The 17,500-nt window shown below is 34.3% G+C and overlaps 1 protein-coding gene across 7 annotated transcripts in view; it reads left to right on the top strand.

Annotated features, from left to right (window-relative positions):
• The window catches only part of peo (pendolino), a 161,101-nt gene that overhangs the window by 68,253 nt on the left and 75,348 nt on the right, over positions 1-17,500 (top strand). Inside the window, exon 2 of one of the 7 annotated variants that reach the window (XM_067128011.1) lies at positions 11,144-12,724. The exons of the other annotated variants lie outside the window; for them this stretch is intronic. Coding sequence (XP_066984112.1) covers positions 12,689-12,724 — 36 coding nt within the window. The 5' untranslated portion in view covers positions 11,144-12,688. The remainder of the gene's footprint in view (positions 1-11,143; positions 12,725-17,500) is intronic. 7 annotated transcript variants of the gene reach the window in all.

Raw genomic sequence — 17,500 nt, 5'->3', positions numbered from 1 at the left:
ATTTTCCCTCATGAATTCGAAATCTCTCCATTTCCTCACTGTCACATTTTCTCTAACCTTGTTGCGGGGGGGGGAACCCGATTTTCCCTGCTTTCCATCTTGAGCTATTGCTTGAGCTGTCGCTCGGAGGAGCAGGTATGCCTGCAAGCACCAACGACGGTCTTTGAAAAGGGACGGAAATTGGTTATTGACGATGTCGGTCCGTTTGATGAATTTCGCTTTCAGCGTTCCTGGTGTTTTTAGTTAACTGGTATTTGTTTTCGTGCGGTGAAGTTTTTCTTTTTTACATTTTTGCCGTGTTATTCTCGTTTTTGTTTTATATTCTTTTCTTTCTGTTTTTGTTTATTCCCAACTTTCTTTTGAGTAATTCTTTGCATTTCATGTTGTTTATATCTGCGTTTTTTTTTTATGTTTCTGCTCTTTAATTATTTTTATACCGGATGTAATAAAGCTTTTAACGGCAACCAAAACAGTGATATATATATACACATATATATATATATATATATATATATATATATATATATATATATTTATATATATATATATATATACACACATATATATATAATGTGTATATATATCTATATATCATCTATATTTATACATACATATATAAATATATATTAATATATATATACACACACACACACACACACACATATATATATATATATATATATATATATATATATATATATATATATATATATATATAGAGATGTATAGAGAGAGAGAGAGAGAGAGAAAATCTTACCATTGCATCATCTACAATGGACTTTTACTGAATACTCCGCCAAGATGTCAACGCACTTTTCATATGAATAGTGATCCTATACACCCCAATAACCTACTATAGTCAACATACCATTGGAGAGTCCGGAGCGACATCTAACCAGGCCGGCTATGTATCCCCGTCCGGTTAACCGGGACCGGTCTTGTCAAGTCCGGTTTATCTGGACCGGTCGAGTTATGCGTCCGGTATAGTGAATCCTGCCCTGAAATGCACCGCTTAATGGAGCAATATAATATCTACCTAGAATTGCAGGTTGATATTATATTATTCTAGTTTCTATCGTTATCAATTTATCCAAGTGAATTTCGTATTTTTTTAGTTCTTAATATTTTTCTTTAGTCTTTTAATAGATACTTAAAATTTTCCCAGTATTTTTTATTGTTTTTATTCGTCCACTTGAATATATATATATATATATATATATATATATATATATATATATATATATATATATATATATATATATATATATATATATATATATATAATTTCCTTTTAACTGAATATTTTGTATTCATTCCCTCAAATCTTTGTTTCCATTTCTTTTCTTTTTCCCATTTAATTTTCTTAATTTTCCCTTATTCTCCTTTCCTCTTTTATTCATCCCTTATAATTTGCATATATTCTAACTTTCCTTTCCCTTTTTTTTTTTTTTTTATTTTTTTAATACTTCATGGACGCGCTAGCAATCCGGTCGTGTTGCGGTTTGCCAAAAAGGCATTGATGGCTTCCTGTTCTGATGTTCGCTACTTAAGAGATTCGTTACCCTCATTACCACCTTCGTTAGCTCATTCGACTTCAAGGTGATTCTGCATTACCTTGTTAATACGGAGTAATTACTTAATTACTTCTTTTTTATTTTTTTATAATTACTTATGAATTTTTTCTGTGATTTTGCAAACGTTACATCCCATACAAGTGGTGTATATCAGGACAGGGTTTGCTAAACCGGACACATGACCAGACCGGCCCAATATATCGGACTTGAATAGACCGGCTCCGATTATCCGGAAGTAGATAATTTATGTAGCCGGTTCGGTGAGATATCGCTCCGGATTGCTTATGAATATGGCAACCGTAGTAGTTTATTGGGCTCGTGTTAGATCATTACTTGAGTGCAGTGTGCGTTGAAGTCTCCTTGGCCGAGTATTCGGTGTAAGTCCATTGTAGCCACTGGTGCAATGCTAAGATTCTCTCTCTCTCTCTCTCTCCATGTGTATGTGTATAATATATAAATTTAAATGTGTGTATATATACTGTATATATTGTGTGTATATATTTGTATATAAAAAAGTAGGTGTTTCAAAGGCTTTATTTACCCACTGTAAATAGAAATGTTAGTGAAATGTACTTACACACTAACATGCACATTACTTTCATTTACTTACTCAACTCACGTTTCAAAGTTATAAGTAAAATTGCCCTGCTGTTACTACAGTATATATATACAATTGGAATTTGGCCAAATAAGATTCATTCACATTGTAGAAGTAATGAATCAGCTTTTTTTCTTTAATTTTTCCATTTTCGATTCGGCTGATGTCAAAAATATTGTGAACAGTACCTTCATGGTTTTTGCTTTTTCCAGTAACATTTTTGTGATAGTCATTTTGGGGTAGTTCCCGTTGAATGCAGGATTGTTCTGGTTTCGTTTCAAGGAAAGATACAGGCCACGCCCCCTGGACACGTAGTTGCCAGATGCTTCTAGACAGAGTTAAATTTATTATATTCTAGTCTGGAAGCGTTTGGCATCTTCATTATCCCAGGGAGTGTGGCTTTTGGTAAGACATGCATATAGGAAGATTATACCCGAGTGCTCCACAGGAATAGTTTTTATTCTTTTTTTTATGTTGCTGTGTTACAGTTTTATCTGCCATGACGCGGAAGTGTTGCCAACAATCAAGGCTTCAAAAAGTCACTCTTATGGATCGTTGGCCATCCTTTTGTGGTTCCTGTTCCATAGAGAATAGTGATCCTACGTAAGAATATTTGGAGAAAAAAAAAATCACAAGGTTACTCTTTGTGTTTACATGTTTATTATTTTTTTTTTCTTTTGTAGGTTGGGGCATTATTATGATTAGGCTATTTTAGTTTTGGAAAATGTATGGGAAATGCTTATTCTTAGTTCAGATCATGAATGTATGGGAATGTATGAGAAGTTTTTATAAGCAACTTCCATAATTTTTTACTGATATGACGTTTATCATAGATCATTATGATGATTCAAGGCTTAGCATGATAATGAAAAAGTAATTTTCTTATTAAAAATGCCACATCTAATCAGCACTTTTTGTCCTGATATATTAGCATGTTTAAGTCTCCCAAATATAGTTAAGTTGAAAAACTAAAGGCACTCTTGAGCAGTGTCTCATGAATGTAAATTATGCCATGGCGGATGTTCTGTAACGTCTAGTAAACATATTTTCCCTGTATTTGTGTGTTTTAACCACCAGTGCGTGAATTGTGTTGTCACAGCAGGGGTTGTGAGAGGGAAAGAGGGCATTGTGATTTAAATATTGCGAGAGAAAAACGTGTACCAGAACGTTTATAGCAGTGCATGATAAGTAGTTGCTTTCCAATATAGAAATAGGAGTCTAGATATTGGTAATTGTTACTTATTTCCAAGTATAGGTTCGGACTATAGCAGTGCATCTCAAGTTGCTGTTTTCCAATATAGAAATAGGAGTTTAAATATTGGTAATTGTTTCTTATTTCCAAGTATGGGTTCGGATTATAGCAGTACCTTTCAAGGTGTCGTTTTCCAGTATAGACATAGGAGTTTGGATATTGGTAACTGTTTCTTATTTCCAAGTATAGGCTAGGATTATTGCAGTGCATCTCAAGTTTCTGTTTTCCAATATAGAAGTAGGAGTTTAGATCTTGGTAATTGTTTCTTATTTCCAAGTATGGGTTCGAATATTGTTTTTCTGGAAAATGATGTTACAATGTCTTTCACTTCATTATTCATAAATTTAAGCTTAAAGCAGTCAAAGACCGGAAGGTCATAAAAATTGTTTATGCTTTTCGTGAAAGCGAGAGAATGGAGAAGAAACATTTTCCTTAAACTTTCTTGGAAACATTGGCATTTTGTTTAAAGGTTCAGTTTTCCATCTGTTATCAGTTGTCAATGATAAAATCAATGATTTAATTTTTTTAAAACTTCCTTTCAAATATTCATGATTTATTTTTATGAAGCCGTAACTTTCGCTCAAATTTTATGATTTCTTTGACATTTTTAACTTTCGTGTGAAACTCCTACTTTTTTTTTTCTTTGTTTTTTTTCTTTTTTTTGCTTTGTTTCCAGTTGTCATAAATATTTCAACATTTTCTGGGTTCAACAGTAATTCAGACTTACTTTCATATAAATATTTAACTGCTGTACGTGACGTTTTGATGCTATGAAAACGTTCAACCTTCTTTTCTGTATTCTTTAACGACCATGCTTGAATTAATTGTGAAGCTTTTAACTTGAATAACCTTTCATGTCTCACTCGAATATGTACATTCTTGCTAATCTCTCCACCGTCACCTAAATACATGGTTTCCCCTCCCGAAACTTTTCCTCTGAAACTTTTAACATTTCGCCACCACTTTCCACTTGCATTTCAAGTTCCGGGGTCTCTTTGCACCCTGTGCTTGCTTTCACCCCGAAATCCTCGACTTTCAAGCACTTTCCGCTGGGTGACTGCGAAGCGCTTCGTGTCCATTCACTGCGCTCTTAACTCGCGGGTTTCGGCGGCTCCCGCACTTACGTCATTTCGAAGTAAGTGTCAAGTGTTGGTCGGCGGCGAACGAGGGGGTTGTGTAATGCGTCTTCGGGTGGGGGAGGGAAAGGGGAGGGGAGGGGCACCGTGCCACCATTTCAGAGACAGCTGTCCCGTTTAGCATAGCGGCTTCATTTAAGCTTTCTATTAATGATCGTGTGAGGTTTATGCCAGTCTCTCTCTCTCTCTCTCTCTCTCTCTCTCTCTCTCTCTCTCTCTCTCTCTCTCTCTCATTAACAGTATGCCTTGACACGTATCATTTTACACGTATATCAGCATATTTCCTCTCTAAAAATAGGAACCATAGCTTTGTGATTCTTTATTAAGGATATGATTATACCTAGCTATCATTTTGACAGGCAAGACTGTTCTACTGAACTTTCTATCTCTTTCCCAAAGTGATTTCTGACTTCCTGAACCCTTTGACTGGCTTTATTTTTCTCTACTGCCAAATTTGGGCACACACCACCACCTCCCATTTTCCCAACTCACATCATTCTACCCTTCAATGGGCAAGTAGTCGCTTCCTTTTCCCCTTCAGATCAAGGCTACGTAAGGACATTTGGTTGATAGCCCCATTGGCTTCTGGGAATAAAAAAAAAATCTTCAGAATTTGTCGCAAAGAATGGTCCTTGATAAACATGACTGGAAGATTTCTCTGGGCGCGCTGAGTAAACTAGTTCGATCTGGTTTTCTTCTTGTTTCTTTTTTTTTTTTTTTTTTGATAAAGTAGGATCATTGGGAAATAATCTTCTGTCACGGGTTGTGAAGGTATTGATTAGAAGGGAAATTGGGGATAAAAGAGACGGAGCGGGGCGGGGGCGGTGGCGGTAGGAATTTCCTGTATATTCCAATACAGTACCAGACCCCAGTAGCTGATGACAGTACCTTTGGCGTTGAGGAAATTGTTACGAACATATATTGCTCCCTTTGTTCTCAGATTTATTGCATGGAAATGACCGATAAAAGTAGACGAGAGAGAGAGAGAGAGAGAGAGAATTTTCATGTGTACTACTTTGCCCTGTCATTAGGTTTTAAATGTCCAGTAAGAACCACGAAAGAAAAAAATTAATTGCGGAATACCTAATGCCTTCCATTAATCTTGAGAGAGAGAGAGAGAGAGAGAGAGAGAGAGAGAGAGAGAGAGAGAGAGAGAGAGAGATAATAGAAGGGGTGACACATGCAGACTCGCACATTGCGGTACGGTATTTTCATGTGACAATTTCCTCCTTTTGAAGTCTAAATTTCCCCGTCATTTGCGTCACGTGGAATTATGGGTGCACAGGAAATCTCTCTCTCTCTCTCTCTCTCTCTCTCTCTCTCGTGTTGCTGTGTGTCTTTAATATTAAGCTATTTCCCTAACATTCTGTGGCTCCAATCACATTTTTTTGGAAGATTTTAACCCCCAGGGCACTCCCCTTAATCTTGCACGCACCTATATTCTTTCTGGATAAATACTTCTTTGCTTTCAACAACTTATCTATAATCAGTAACACCTTCTACATTTTCCCCCAATCTGTTCTGTTGTAAGCTTTCTCCAGGCGGGTATATGCCTCTTAGTGCCTTTTCCAGTCACTTTCAGAATTCTAACATAAAACATAACTGTTTCATGACAAACACTTGATCCACACATTTTCATTGTTTTCATTCACCCTTACCTTCCGCTGTCAGTCCCTTTATCATCATGTCCTACTTTCTCAATCAAAATCCTACCATACAGCTTCCCTTCTATACTTGGGAACATTATGCTTCTATAATTATAATAGTCATCTCTTCTATTTTTTAAATTCAGATTTCCAAGTACAAATTTCCATCGAGTCACTTCATTTCCATCTATATTTGTATGTCAGTTCCATTAATTAATTAGCCTTTCACACGTCATTTACTTTCCTTTAGGAGAGCTTAACGACATTCTACCCAAAGTTCTTATACGCTTTCCCAACTTTATTTTTATTACTTGCATTTCTCTCACTTTTTCTTGAGTGGCGTATTCGTCCTCTTGCTTACCTACAATAATCACCTCTGACTGATAACTGCTCCTCATAGCTTATTTTTCATCCATTCCCTTACATGTGAAAAATGAGTTACAAAAAAAATATAAAATGAAAATGCAAGCACTCTCTTACGTACAGAAATCTGTATGTTACAGATAAAAGACGTATAGCTAGAGAGAAATGGAATCTTACCACCGCAGGTTTCAGATGTCGGCGGCCAGTCACACGAGATGGATAACTATTTTCCCGAAGCTTGCGTTGAAGTCACCAAACACCCCCCCCCACCCCACCCCATTCCTATGTCTGCCCATTTCAAATGAAGTTACCTTATGTATTAAAAGCGTATATTTAATCGTGGTTGACCTTAACCATATATTGGTGTAACGCCAGTCAAGGTCATTATTGCCGAGTATTTCTTTTTTCCGTTGTGAAATAGACGAAGGTGATGATGTTTCGTAACGTTATGTAATAGAATCGACTGTTTTTTTGCGTAAGATCTATCCAGCCTTCATGAGTATTATATCATGACTGCATTGGTTTTTTTATTATGAGAAAATATGATTTACTTTTTGTGTGTCTGTTTGAAATTTTTTATAGAAAGGTGGATATAATATATATATATTGAGAGAGAGAGAGAGAGAGAGAGAGAGAGAGAGAGAGAGAGAGAGAGAGAGAGAGAGAGAGAGAGAGAGAGAGAGAGATAGATTAGAAATTGAACGTTAACTCATGCAATATATATATTCCTATATATATAAATATATATATATATATATATATATATATATATATATATATATATATATATATATATATATATATATATATATATATATATATATAAACATATATAAAACACTATTTAAATATATATTTCAACGTTTTAAATAGTGTTTTATATTTTCATATTACACTGTAGTATTACAGGAAAAAAGACATTCATATATATATATATATATATATATATATATATATATATATATATATATATATATATATATATATATATATATATAATTTATTGTATATACATACATACATACAAGGTTATGATTTATGCATTACAGTGTTGGGAAAGCAATATGAAATACATCTGTAAAAATTTTAGACAAGAACTTTACCCAGGATATCAATTCAGGCCTCACCTGCAATAACCAGCCGATCCCTTAATTAAAACGAGGTCAGGTTTCTCCATAAATCAGTGTCATTATTCCACGGCGTTCAATTTCATACCAGTCTGCCAGACGATTCATGCAATCTGTTGCTTGATTGTTGCTTGGCTGCTTGCGTTGACACACCCTCTTGCATTTCGGGGATGCACCTGCTATGCAATTGCAGTGATGTGCATTATTACAACGTCATTGCATTTGTCAGTTGTGCATGTCATTGTCTGCTTGCATTAAGTGGTGAATGCAAGCCTGGAGATTTTGCACTGAAGCGTCTTGCTCAACTTTTTTTTTTTATTTTTTATTTATTTTTTTTTGTCGTGTCCGTATTTTCATTTATTATGACCCGTTTGGACCTTTTTATCATATTTTAATTTTTTTTTGTGTTTTTGTATATATTTTTTTTCTTTTACTCATTTTAGGCCTTTTTTATATATATTTTTGTCTCTTGTATTTTTAGTTATTTATTTTGAATCTTGAATTGTTTTTCTTTAATGGTTCACTATACAATTGCTACACATTTATTAATTTTTTTGCGATATTTTATTTTGTATTTTAATGGAGGTTGATAAAAATGTGAAATAAGTTCAGAAATTGATTTCTACTCTCAACCGGAATGTTGGAGTTTTACGTGGCCCTCTGTACAACCACATTGTTTGGTTTTTATTTGTGGTTAAAACTTTCATCTTCGTCGCGCAAAAGGATCTTTCCTAGATGGTGACCCCCCAGGGTTTTCGGAGGTCGTTATCTAAGACTAATATTTCCTTGGGGTCATTATCTTTATGATATTTACAGTCTTTTGTTTGTTTTTACGGTCATCCCCGACCAGCTTGTACTAAACACGCCGCAAAGGTGGATACATACTGGGTTAAAACCCTGGGGGGTTCACTACCTAGGAAAGATCCGCGCAAAATATAAACAAACGTAACAAAGATGGCTCATCACTTCTTTCGGGAACTAATCCCAAATTTCATTCCCTGGACTCTTTTCATGACTTCGTACCTGGACAAGATAAGGTCATGATATTGGACATATCATCCGATGGTAATTTTGGAATACGTTGCTACTTTTAGTTTTCTGTAAAGGAAAACTTTCGAGATGGCTATTTGTCTGTCCGTCCGCCCTCAGATCTTAAAAACTACTGAGGCTAGAGGGCTGCAAGTTAGTATGTTGATCATTTACCTCCCAATCATCAAACATACCAAATTGCAGTCCTCTAGCCTCGGTAGTTTTTATTTTGTTTAAGGTTAAAGTTAGCCATGATCGTGCGTCTGTCACCGCTATAGGTGCCAACAACATAAGCCACCGCTGGGCCACCACCATGCTGCTGCTGAGAGTTTCATGGGCCGTGGCTATGAGTTTCATACATCATAATCTTTCCAGAAAACTCGATTGCGCCGAAGTTTCTTATGCTCATTTTTTACTTGTTTCTATTGAAAATGGAAATCATATGAATCATATAAGTACATAAAGGAAGAGATTCATATGAGGTCAGCGTCCATTTCCTGAGCTTCGGGCCTGGTCTAGAAAAGGGCCGTTGGGTTACATTGTACCCTCTGTGCTCCCTAACAGTAAAATATTGACTCCCCAAATGAGTAGGTTAAGGCAGGTACCAGCCCCACTTTATGTCGGCCAGTCAAACATAGCCATTGTTCGAAGGAGGGTCACGTAACACCGGAATGTTACTGACCTGTTACCCAAATGTTTGTCGCGTGACCCCGATAACTCGGCTCGTCCCAGTCACCGTTTGACCTCGCGAACTTCCCACGTTCCAGTCACGTTGCAGAACGAACGTTTTCTCGGTAAATGTTTTCCCGTCATGCTCTTGAGTGAAACGTTCGTGTCCCCGTGTCTTGGGGAGTGTCAGGCTTAAGGAGGCGCGGTTTGGGGACTGTTTGTTTCGTCATGTGCGCGTGACCGGCGTGCCTCTGTTGTCGCTTCGTTTATTGTTCGTTTGTTTATAGAACTTATCCAGATCGAGGACTGAGATTTTATTTATTCAGCAATGCTTTGTTTTATTCTATTTTTCTTTTATATTTATTTTGTATCTCAGGGCATTGGTAGCTGTTTTAGAAAGACACCATTTAACGCAGATTATCAAGAAGTAAAAAGAAAAAATCATTCTCTCTCTCTCTCTCTCTCTCTCTCTCTCTCTCTCTCTCTCTCTCTCTCTCTCTCTCTCTCTCTCTCTCTCTCGATAAACGGATATAATTTATATTTATGCATATATATAAATAAACATTATACATATACTGTATATATATATGTATGTATATATATATATATATTTATATTTATATATATATATATATATATATATATTTATATACATATATATATATATATATATATATATATATATATATACTATATATATATATATATTATATATATATATATAATATATATATATATATATATATATATATATATATATATATATATATATATATATATATTTATATATATAAAATATATATTATATATATATATATGTATATATACTGTATATATATGTGTGTGTATAATGTATGTCTGATTTTTGCATTATAAACGAGTAATTTATTAGTATTAATAGTATTGTTTAGCCAAAATTCAGCACTGCAGTCTGCAAATATGTTACTATCGTAAGTGATGAGTCAAGTTTTTAAAGATTGGATTGCCTTCGCTTGAGTGATTATAACGGTATACAAATGGATTCGAATCCGCTCCTAAATTGGAACCATGTTGGAGCCAGCAGTGATGATTCAGTTCGTTCAACTCGTGTAAAAAACCAAGATTGGTGTTTGATATCAGCTGATGAGATGCACCGGTTCATCTGACTTTTGATGATAATAATAATAATAATAATAATAATAATAATAATAATAATAATAATAATAATAACGATGGTGAATAAATCCATTGATATATATATGTATATATAAAATATATATATATATATATTTATATATATATTATGTAAATATATAGATATTTTATATATATATATTTTATAATATACAATATATATATTTATATATTTATATATATATTATATAAATATATAGATATATTTATATATATACGTATTTATTATATATATATATATATATATATATATATATATATATATATATATATATATATATATATATATATATATATATATATATATATATATATATATATATATATATATTATAACTTTCTGAGACCTGCTTAAGTCTCCTAACAGTCTGATTATAATTATAATAATAATAATAATAATAATAATAATAATAATAATAATAATAATAACAACAATATTAATAATAATAATAATACTAATAATAAATAATAATAATAATAATAATAATAATAATAATAATAAAGAATATATATGGAATTATTTCATTTTCATTTCAAATTTATCAGAGACGAATATAATTTCATTTTGTATCACAGGTAATCCATTATTAGCGTTAATGGCCGCCATAGACATCTCATCTATGTCTGGCATCAGTTGGCTTAATGTGAAGGTTACCAGTGCCTCGTTCATACCATAAAAGAATGTGACGAAGAAAGTGACAGGTCGACAGATTCATCCATTCAATGGCTGTGACAAACTGAGTCACGGAGATATTAGGAGTGTCTAATTGAGGGATTGCCTGTAATTGAGATATTAGGAGTATTTAATTGAGGGGTTGTTTGTAATTGTGGCTTGTAGCGGTATGTTGTGAGGGCTTTGAGTACTAACTGTGAATTCTTGAAGAGCTTTAGAAAACTTAGTGAATATTTAGTGATTATTTACATGGGGAAAATATTTTTAAGTGGCTTCAAGAGTTCGCGATTGTCTACTGTACAAGTCAGTACTTTAACTTTGGATTCTTGAAGAGCCTTGGAAAACAGTGAATACTTACAGAGGAAAAAATTATTTTAAGTGGCTTCAAGGGTTCTTGAGTATATACCAAAAAGGAGAGTTTTAAGTGACTACGAGAAGTGTCGGCTACTCAAGGGAATATATTTGTTAAGAAAAAAAAAAAAAGAATGGTTTCGTAATTACCATTATGGAACCCAAATGTCCTTCCGAATTTTCTGTTGAAGATTAGGTACATGATATATGTTTAAGAGCATTTTCCTGAAAATGAACGTGATATGATTGCGCTTATATAAAAAAATCGATCACCTGGAAAATATTAAAAGGGGTATTTACTAAATCATCCTTTTAGATAACCGTGTTAAATGCAATATTACACCAAAGCTTCCCGACCGGACACAACCAAGGGCTCAGAGCCTCAAAAGAAAGCTTACTTTCCGACCGAATAAGCTTGTGAAGACGTAAAGCCTATCTCCAGGAAGCTGTCTGGTATTAGGTTGTCTATAAGGGGTCTTGAAACTTTCGTCCGCCCACACTTACAAGGCTTCATCTCCCGTGGCACCGTCTGGGGAGAGTGCCACTACCTGAAGGTGGCTGGCACTGAGGCGTGCTCCAGTGTCTGAGGCGGAATCACCGAGGAAAGAGGCGTCTTAGGCCTTTCCCGTCGTACTTCTTGAGTAACGGCAGAGGAAGGGGATTCTATCTGCCAATATACCCTCAGCCCAAGGGGTGGTTTTGCAGACAACACTTAACCTGGCACCACGATTCTTCAAGTCAGGGAATCTTGTGTACGCTCTTATTGTGACTCATTGCCACTCGATTCTGTAAACTCCCATGGCCAATTTACGATCCTTGAGGAACTTGTTATTATTTGTTAAACGTCCTTAATGAAATAATTAACAATGGAAGGATTGATTGATTACGAGAAGGAAATTTCCGGTGCATAATTAAAGAAAGTGACATTTCTAAAATATTTGCGTACTGGGCGTCTGTAATCGACGTCCGCGCCCACGCCCACGCCTCCTTGGTTAAAAGGGGGGACTCGTTTAGGACCCTTTCTGCCGTGGGTGTGCGAAGGACGCCCTCCGGCGCCCGCAGACTTCATCATAGGGAACGGACAGAGGAAATTCAAGATGCTGGAGGCCCGCTTCCAGTTCAGATATGTCTTGGTAAGTCGGGATTTGCATTAAATTCAAATATCTTTTTTTTATTTGTAAATTTTAATGTAAAATACTATAGTTGTTTATATCTATTTTTTTTTTAGATAAGGCATTTTTAATGTTGCAGGTCTTATTATACTTATTTTGTAAGCCTTAACACTTTTTCCATTTAGATTAGAGTAGAAATTATTCACACCCCCGTAGGAGGGCAGTGCCGTCAGTGCACCTCACGTGGTGCACTGTAGGCTTTACTTAAGGGTCTTTGCAGCGTCCCTTCCTTAGGCCCCTAGCTGCATCCTCTTTCATTCCTTTTACTGTACCTCCGTTCATATTCTCTTTCTTCCATCTGACTTTCCACCCTCTCTAACAATTGTTTCATAGTGCAGCTGCGAGGTTTTCCTCCTGTTACACCTTTCAAACCTTTTCATGTCAATTTCCCTCTGAGCGCGGAATGTCCTTATAAGTCCCAGCGTTTGATCTTTGGCTAAATTTTATATTAAATTCAGTGCAAACTAATCACACCGAATTGATCGTGACGTCACGGGAAAATAACAGGAAATGACGTCACCATCCCACCTGAAAGCTCAGTTCCTGTTACATTGCTGTTTTGATCGTCAGTTTGCGAACGATAAGCTTTATGTTTTTGTCGTTATCGCAGGTTAACAAATGTAACAGTAACAGACCTATATAAATAGCATGCTGTGTGCCTGGGTGAAGAAGGTAACTGTAAACACGGGAAAGAAGAATGATATACTCGCAGAGAAGATAGATAACATCGAAGAATTGTATCTGTATGCCTGGATGAAGAAGGTAATTGTAAACACGGGAAAGAAGAATGATAGATAGATGATATTGAAGAATTGTATCTTTATGTCTTGATGAAGAAGGTAATTGTAAACATAGGAAAAAGAATGAAAGAAGAATGGCTAGATGCTAAACATAGGAAAGAAGAATGATGTAGATAATATTGAAGAATTATATCTGTATGCCTAGATGTAGAAGGTAATTAGAAACATAGGAAAGAAGAATGATATACCCCAGAGAAAAAGACAATATTGAAGAATTATATCTGTATGCCCGGATGAAGAAGGTAATTAGAAACATAGGAAAGAAGCATAATATACTCACAGATAGAATAGACAATATTGAAGACAATTGGTGAAATAGTTAATTTAATGATGAAATTAAAAGTAGTTGTAATAAAAAGTCAGTAAGAAATTAATTATAATATAAATAAATGATGAAGAATAATTATACAATAAAGTCTACTTCATAAATCCAGAATAACATCCGCCATGCCTTGTGTTATTTTGTAACATTACGTAAATTTATGTATTCGTTCCGTAGTGTCTTTCCATTTGGCAAGTGAAGAAGCCCTAGAGCTTCATGTTATGCTCAAGGAAGTCACACCAACAGACATGTGTTGTTAGTGACTGTGTTTGTTTGTTTGTTTGTGTAATTATAGTGGGGTTAGGTCCCTCCCACTCGGATTTTTTCAATTCATAATTTGGTTAGTTACTTGTCATCTTTTGAGTTTTAATAATAATAATAATAATAATAATAATAATAATAATAATAATAATAATCAGGTCTGTTTAAATAAGAGTTAATTAGGCTTTATATATATATATATATATATATATATATATATATATATATACACATATATATATATACACACACATATACACACACACACACACACACATGCACTCATACGTAGATATAATGTACGTATGTACGTACGTACATACACGCATATACATGGACACAGACATAACAAACACCCACATATACATACACATCTCTCTTTTACGAGACCAAACCGTATCATTTAGAGTTCGTAGCCGTCGCTGGCAGTAAGTAGAGTGTAAAGTTCTTAGGTTTGTCGTCGAATAAAAAGTGGAAAACCTGTTGAGTGGAGTGCAAGTCTTCATGGTTGGTAACGGAAACCAGTTATTTTCATCGCAGTTATTTTATGTCGAGGTAATTTTAGCCATTTGTATGTTGTGTGTGTGATGGAACTTCTTTCTTTCTATTATTATTATATTATTATTAAATATGATGGCAGCCGTGGTTGCTTTAATCTTATATTATTCGTTACTCTTTATTATTATCCTTTTTTCTTCTTATTAGTAAAATGCCAAAGTTATTAGGGGTTTTATTATAAAAATATTAGGTTATTCACGGGGTCGAAAACCTTCGATTTTTATATTTTTATAAATAAAAACTGCTGTTTTCATGGTAAAAAGAATTAAAAGAGTTCAACGAATACTGGATTAATGCAACAAGGCTACCATCATATTTAAACATTTGATACCCAAAGTATATTAATTGTTATTATTATTATTATTATTATTATTATTATTATTATTATTTTTTATTATTATTCACTTGCTACTATTTTTATATGTGGTATACACTGATAGATAATGTATATTTTTTGTATTTGTTACGGGAACTGGAGATAAATATTTTTTAATTGCATACAGTATTTGTTTATATATGCATTTATTTTATGATTATTTACTTATTTGGTAAATAGAGGTGAGTGAACACTGCTATATATATATATATATATATATATATATATATATATATATATATATATATATATATATATATATATATATTATATATATATAAACATCCATCACTCCCTCCCTAACCCTCCCCCTTCCCCCCATCCCCCTCCTCCTCCCCACCGGAAGTGGAGGTTGAGCCCGATGGTGGTCAACGCCTTCTGAATTTCTTGATTGCTCTTCAATTCTCCGACAATTTTTTTTTCTCTCTCTCTCTCTCTCTCTGTTTAGAGTTCCCATATGCGTAACGGTATGCGGTCCACATCAACGTGAAACGGGTGAGAGATGGTCTTCGCATTTCCCGGTGGAAGAAATATTATTATTATTATTATTATTATTATTATTATTATTATTATTATTATTATTATTATTATTATTATTATTATTATAGTCAGATTGGTTTTGTTGTATCGAGGAGTGTGTGTGTGTGTGCATGTGTACGAGTGTAATTCTTGTGTGAATAATGAAATTATACTGCACATCTGTATGTCAGTTGATTGATAGATTGCATGTGATAAAGAAATTCTCTCTCTCTCTCTCTCTCTCTCTCTCTCTCTCTCTCTCTCTCTCTCTCTCTCTCTCTCTATATATATATATATATATATATATATATATATATATATATATATATATATATATATATATATATATATATATATATATATATATATATAAATATATATATATATACATGCATATATATATACATATATGTATATATATATATATAATAATATATATACATACTTACATACATACATATATATCCTGTATATGATACCTTACAAGTTTATTTCCATCAGTACAAACCTATAAGATACTAACACAGAAGTACCGGTACTTGGAGATACGCAGCCACAAACAAGAAATCCTACGCACAAACACACACACACAAACACTCACAAACAACTCCAACATATGTTATAATGATCCGTTTTCCGTAACTTCCGAAAAACCTCGTTGAACTCCACAGACCGCAAGGGCCCAGCCATCCTGCCTTGACCGTGGCTTTCCATAGGCTCGTTATTACTTTTCTGCGTCTACTGCGCATGCTCCGTGTAGGATGACTTTAGATCTTCCCAGACAGGCTATGTAGTTCGTTATTTTTTTATTTTTTGTGTGTGTGTTTTTTTTTTATTATGGTCGTCTGCTGTGACGCTAGGCTTTCTCTTTCTCTCTCTCTCTCTCTGTTATGTATGTATATATACACTTACACATACACACGTATTGTATTTCGATTGGTAGTCAAGTAAGGTAAAGTATGTGACATTAATTTAACCCCGAGAAATAAAAAAGAAAATAATAATTTCTCTGCCAGTTACGATGATTAATGTAAAGAAAGTCGGAATACGCTGAGCAGAGAGAGAGAGAGAGAGAGAGAGACATTGAGAGCATTCAAATGAGAGAGTTTCAGAAATCCGTGCGAGAGACATTGCATGGCATTCAAATGAAAGTGACCCTGGAGCATATTTTCAGAGTGACCCTCTCTCTCTCTCTCTCTCTCTCTCTCTCTCTCTCTCTCTCTCTCTCTCTCTCTCTCTCTCTGCGCAGGTGGATTAGGATTTTAAAGGTACTATTCTACCTGTCCCATTCCCATGGCTTTGACTTTTCCCGAGAGAGAGAGAGAGAGAGAGAGAGAGAGAGAGAGAGAGAGAGAGAGAGTTATGTCAGTATATTGAAAGATGGAGTTTATTGTCAGGAAGTTATTATACAGCATGAGTGATTTATAAGTCAGTGTGAGATAAGATTATTGTCAATAAATTATTAAAGACGTAACTTTTAGAGCTCTTCAAAGGGAGAGAGAGAGAGAGAGAGAGAGAGAGAGAGAGAGAGAGAGAGAGAGAGGGTTATAAGTCAGTGTGTTACGATAAGATTATTGTCAATAAATTATTAAACGACGTAACTTTACTTAGCTCTTCAAAGGAGAGAGAGAGAAGAGAGAGAGAGAGAGAGAGAGAGTTATAAGTCAGTGTGTTAGTCGATAAGATTATTGTCAATAAATACTTAGCTCTTATTAAAGTCAGTGTGACGATAAGATTATTGTCAATAAATTATTAAACGACGTAACTTTACTTAGCTCTTCAAAGGAGAGAGAGAGAGAGAGAGAGAGAGAGAGAGAGAGAGAGAGAGAGAGAGAGAGAGAGAGAGAGAGTTATAAGTCAGTGTGTTACGATAAGATTGTCAATAAATTATTAAACGACGT

The sequence above is a fragment of the Macrobrachium rosenbergii genome, chromosome 26 (assembly GCF_040412425.1).
Source record: "Macrobrachium rosenbergii isolate ZJJX-2024 chromosome 26, ASM4041242v1, whole genome shotgun sequence".
NCBI classification, from domain to species: domain Eukaryota; kingdom Metazoa; phylum Arthropoda; class Malacostraca; order Decapoda; family Palaemonidae; genus Macrobrachium; species Macrobrachium rosenbergii.
The sequence above is the reverse complement of the archived record's forward strand: the minus strand, read 5'-3'. Positions and strand labels throughout refer to the sequence as shown.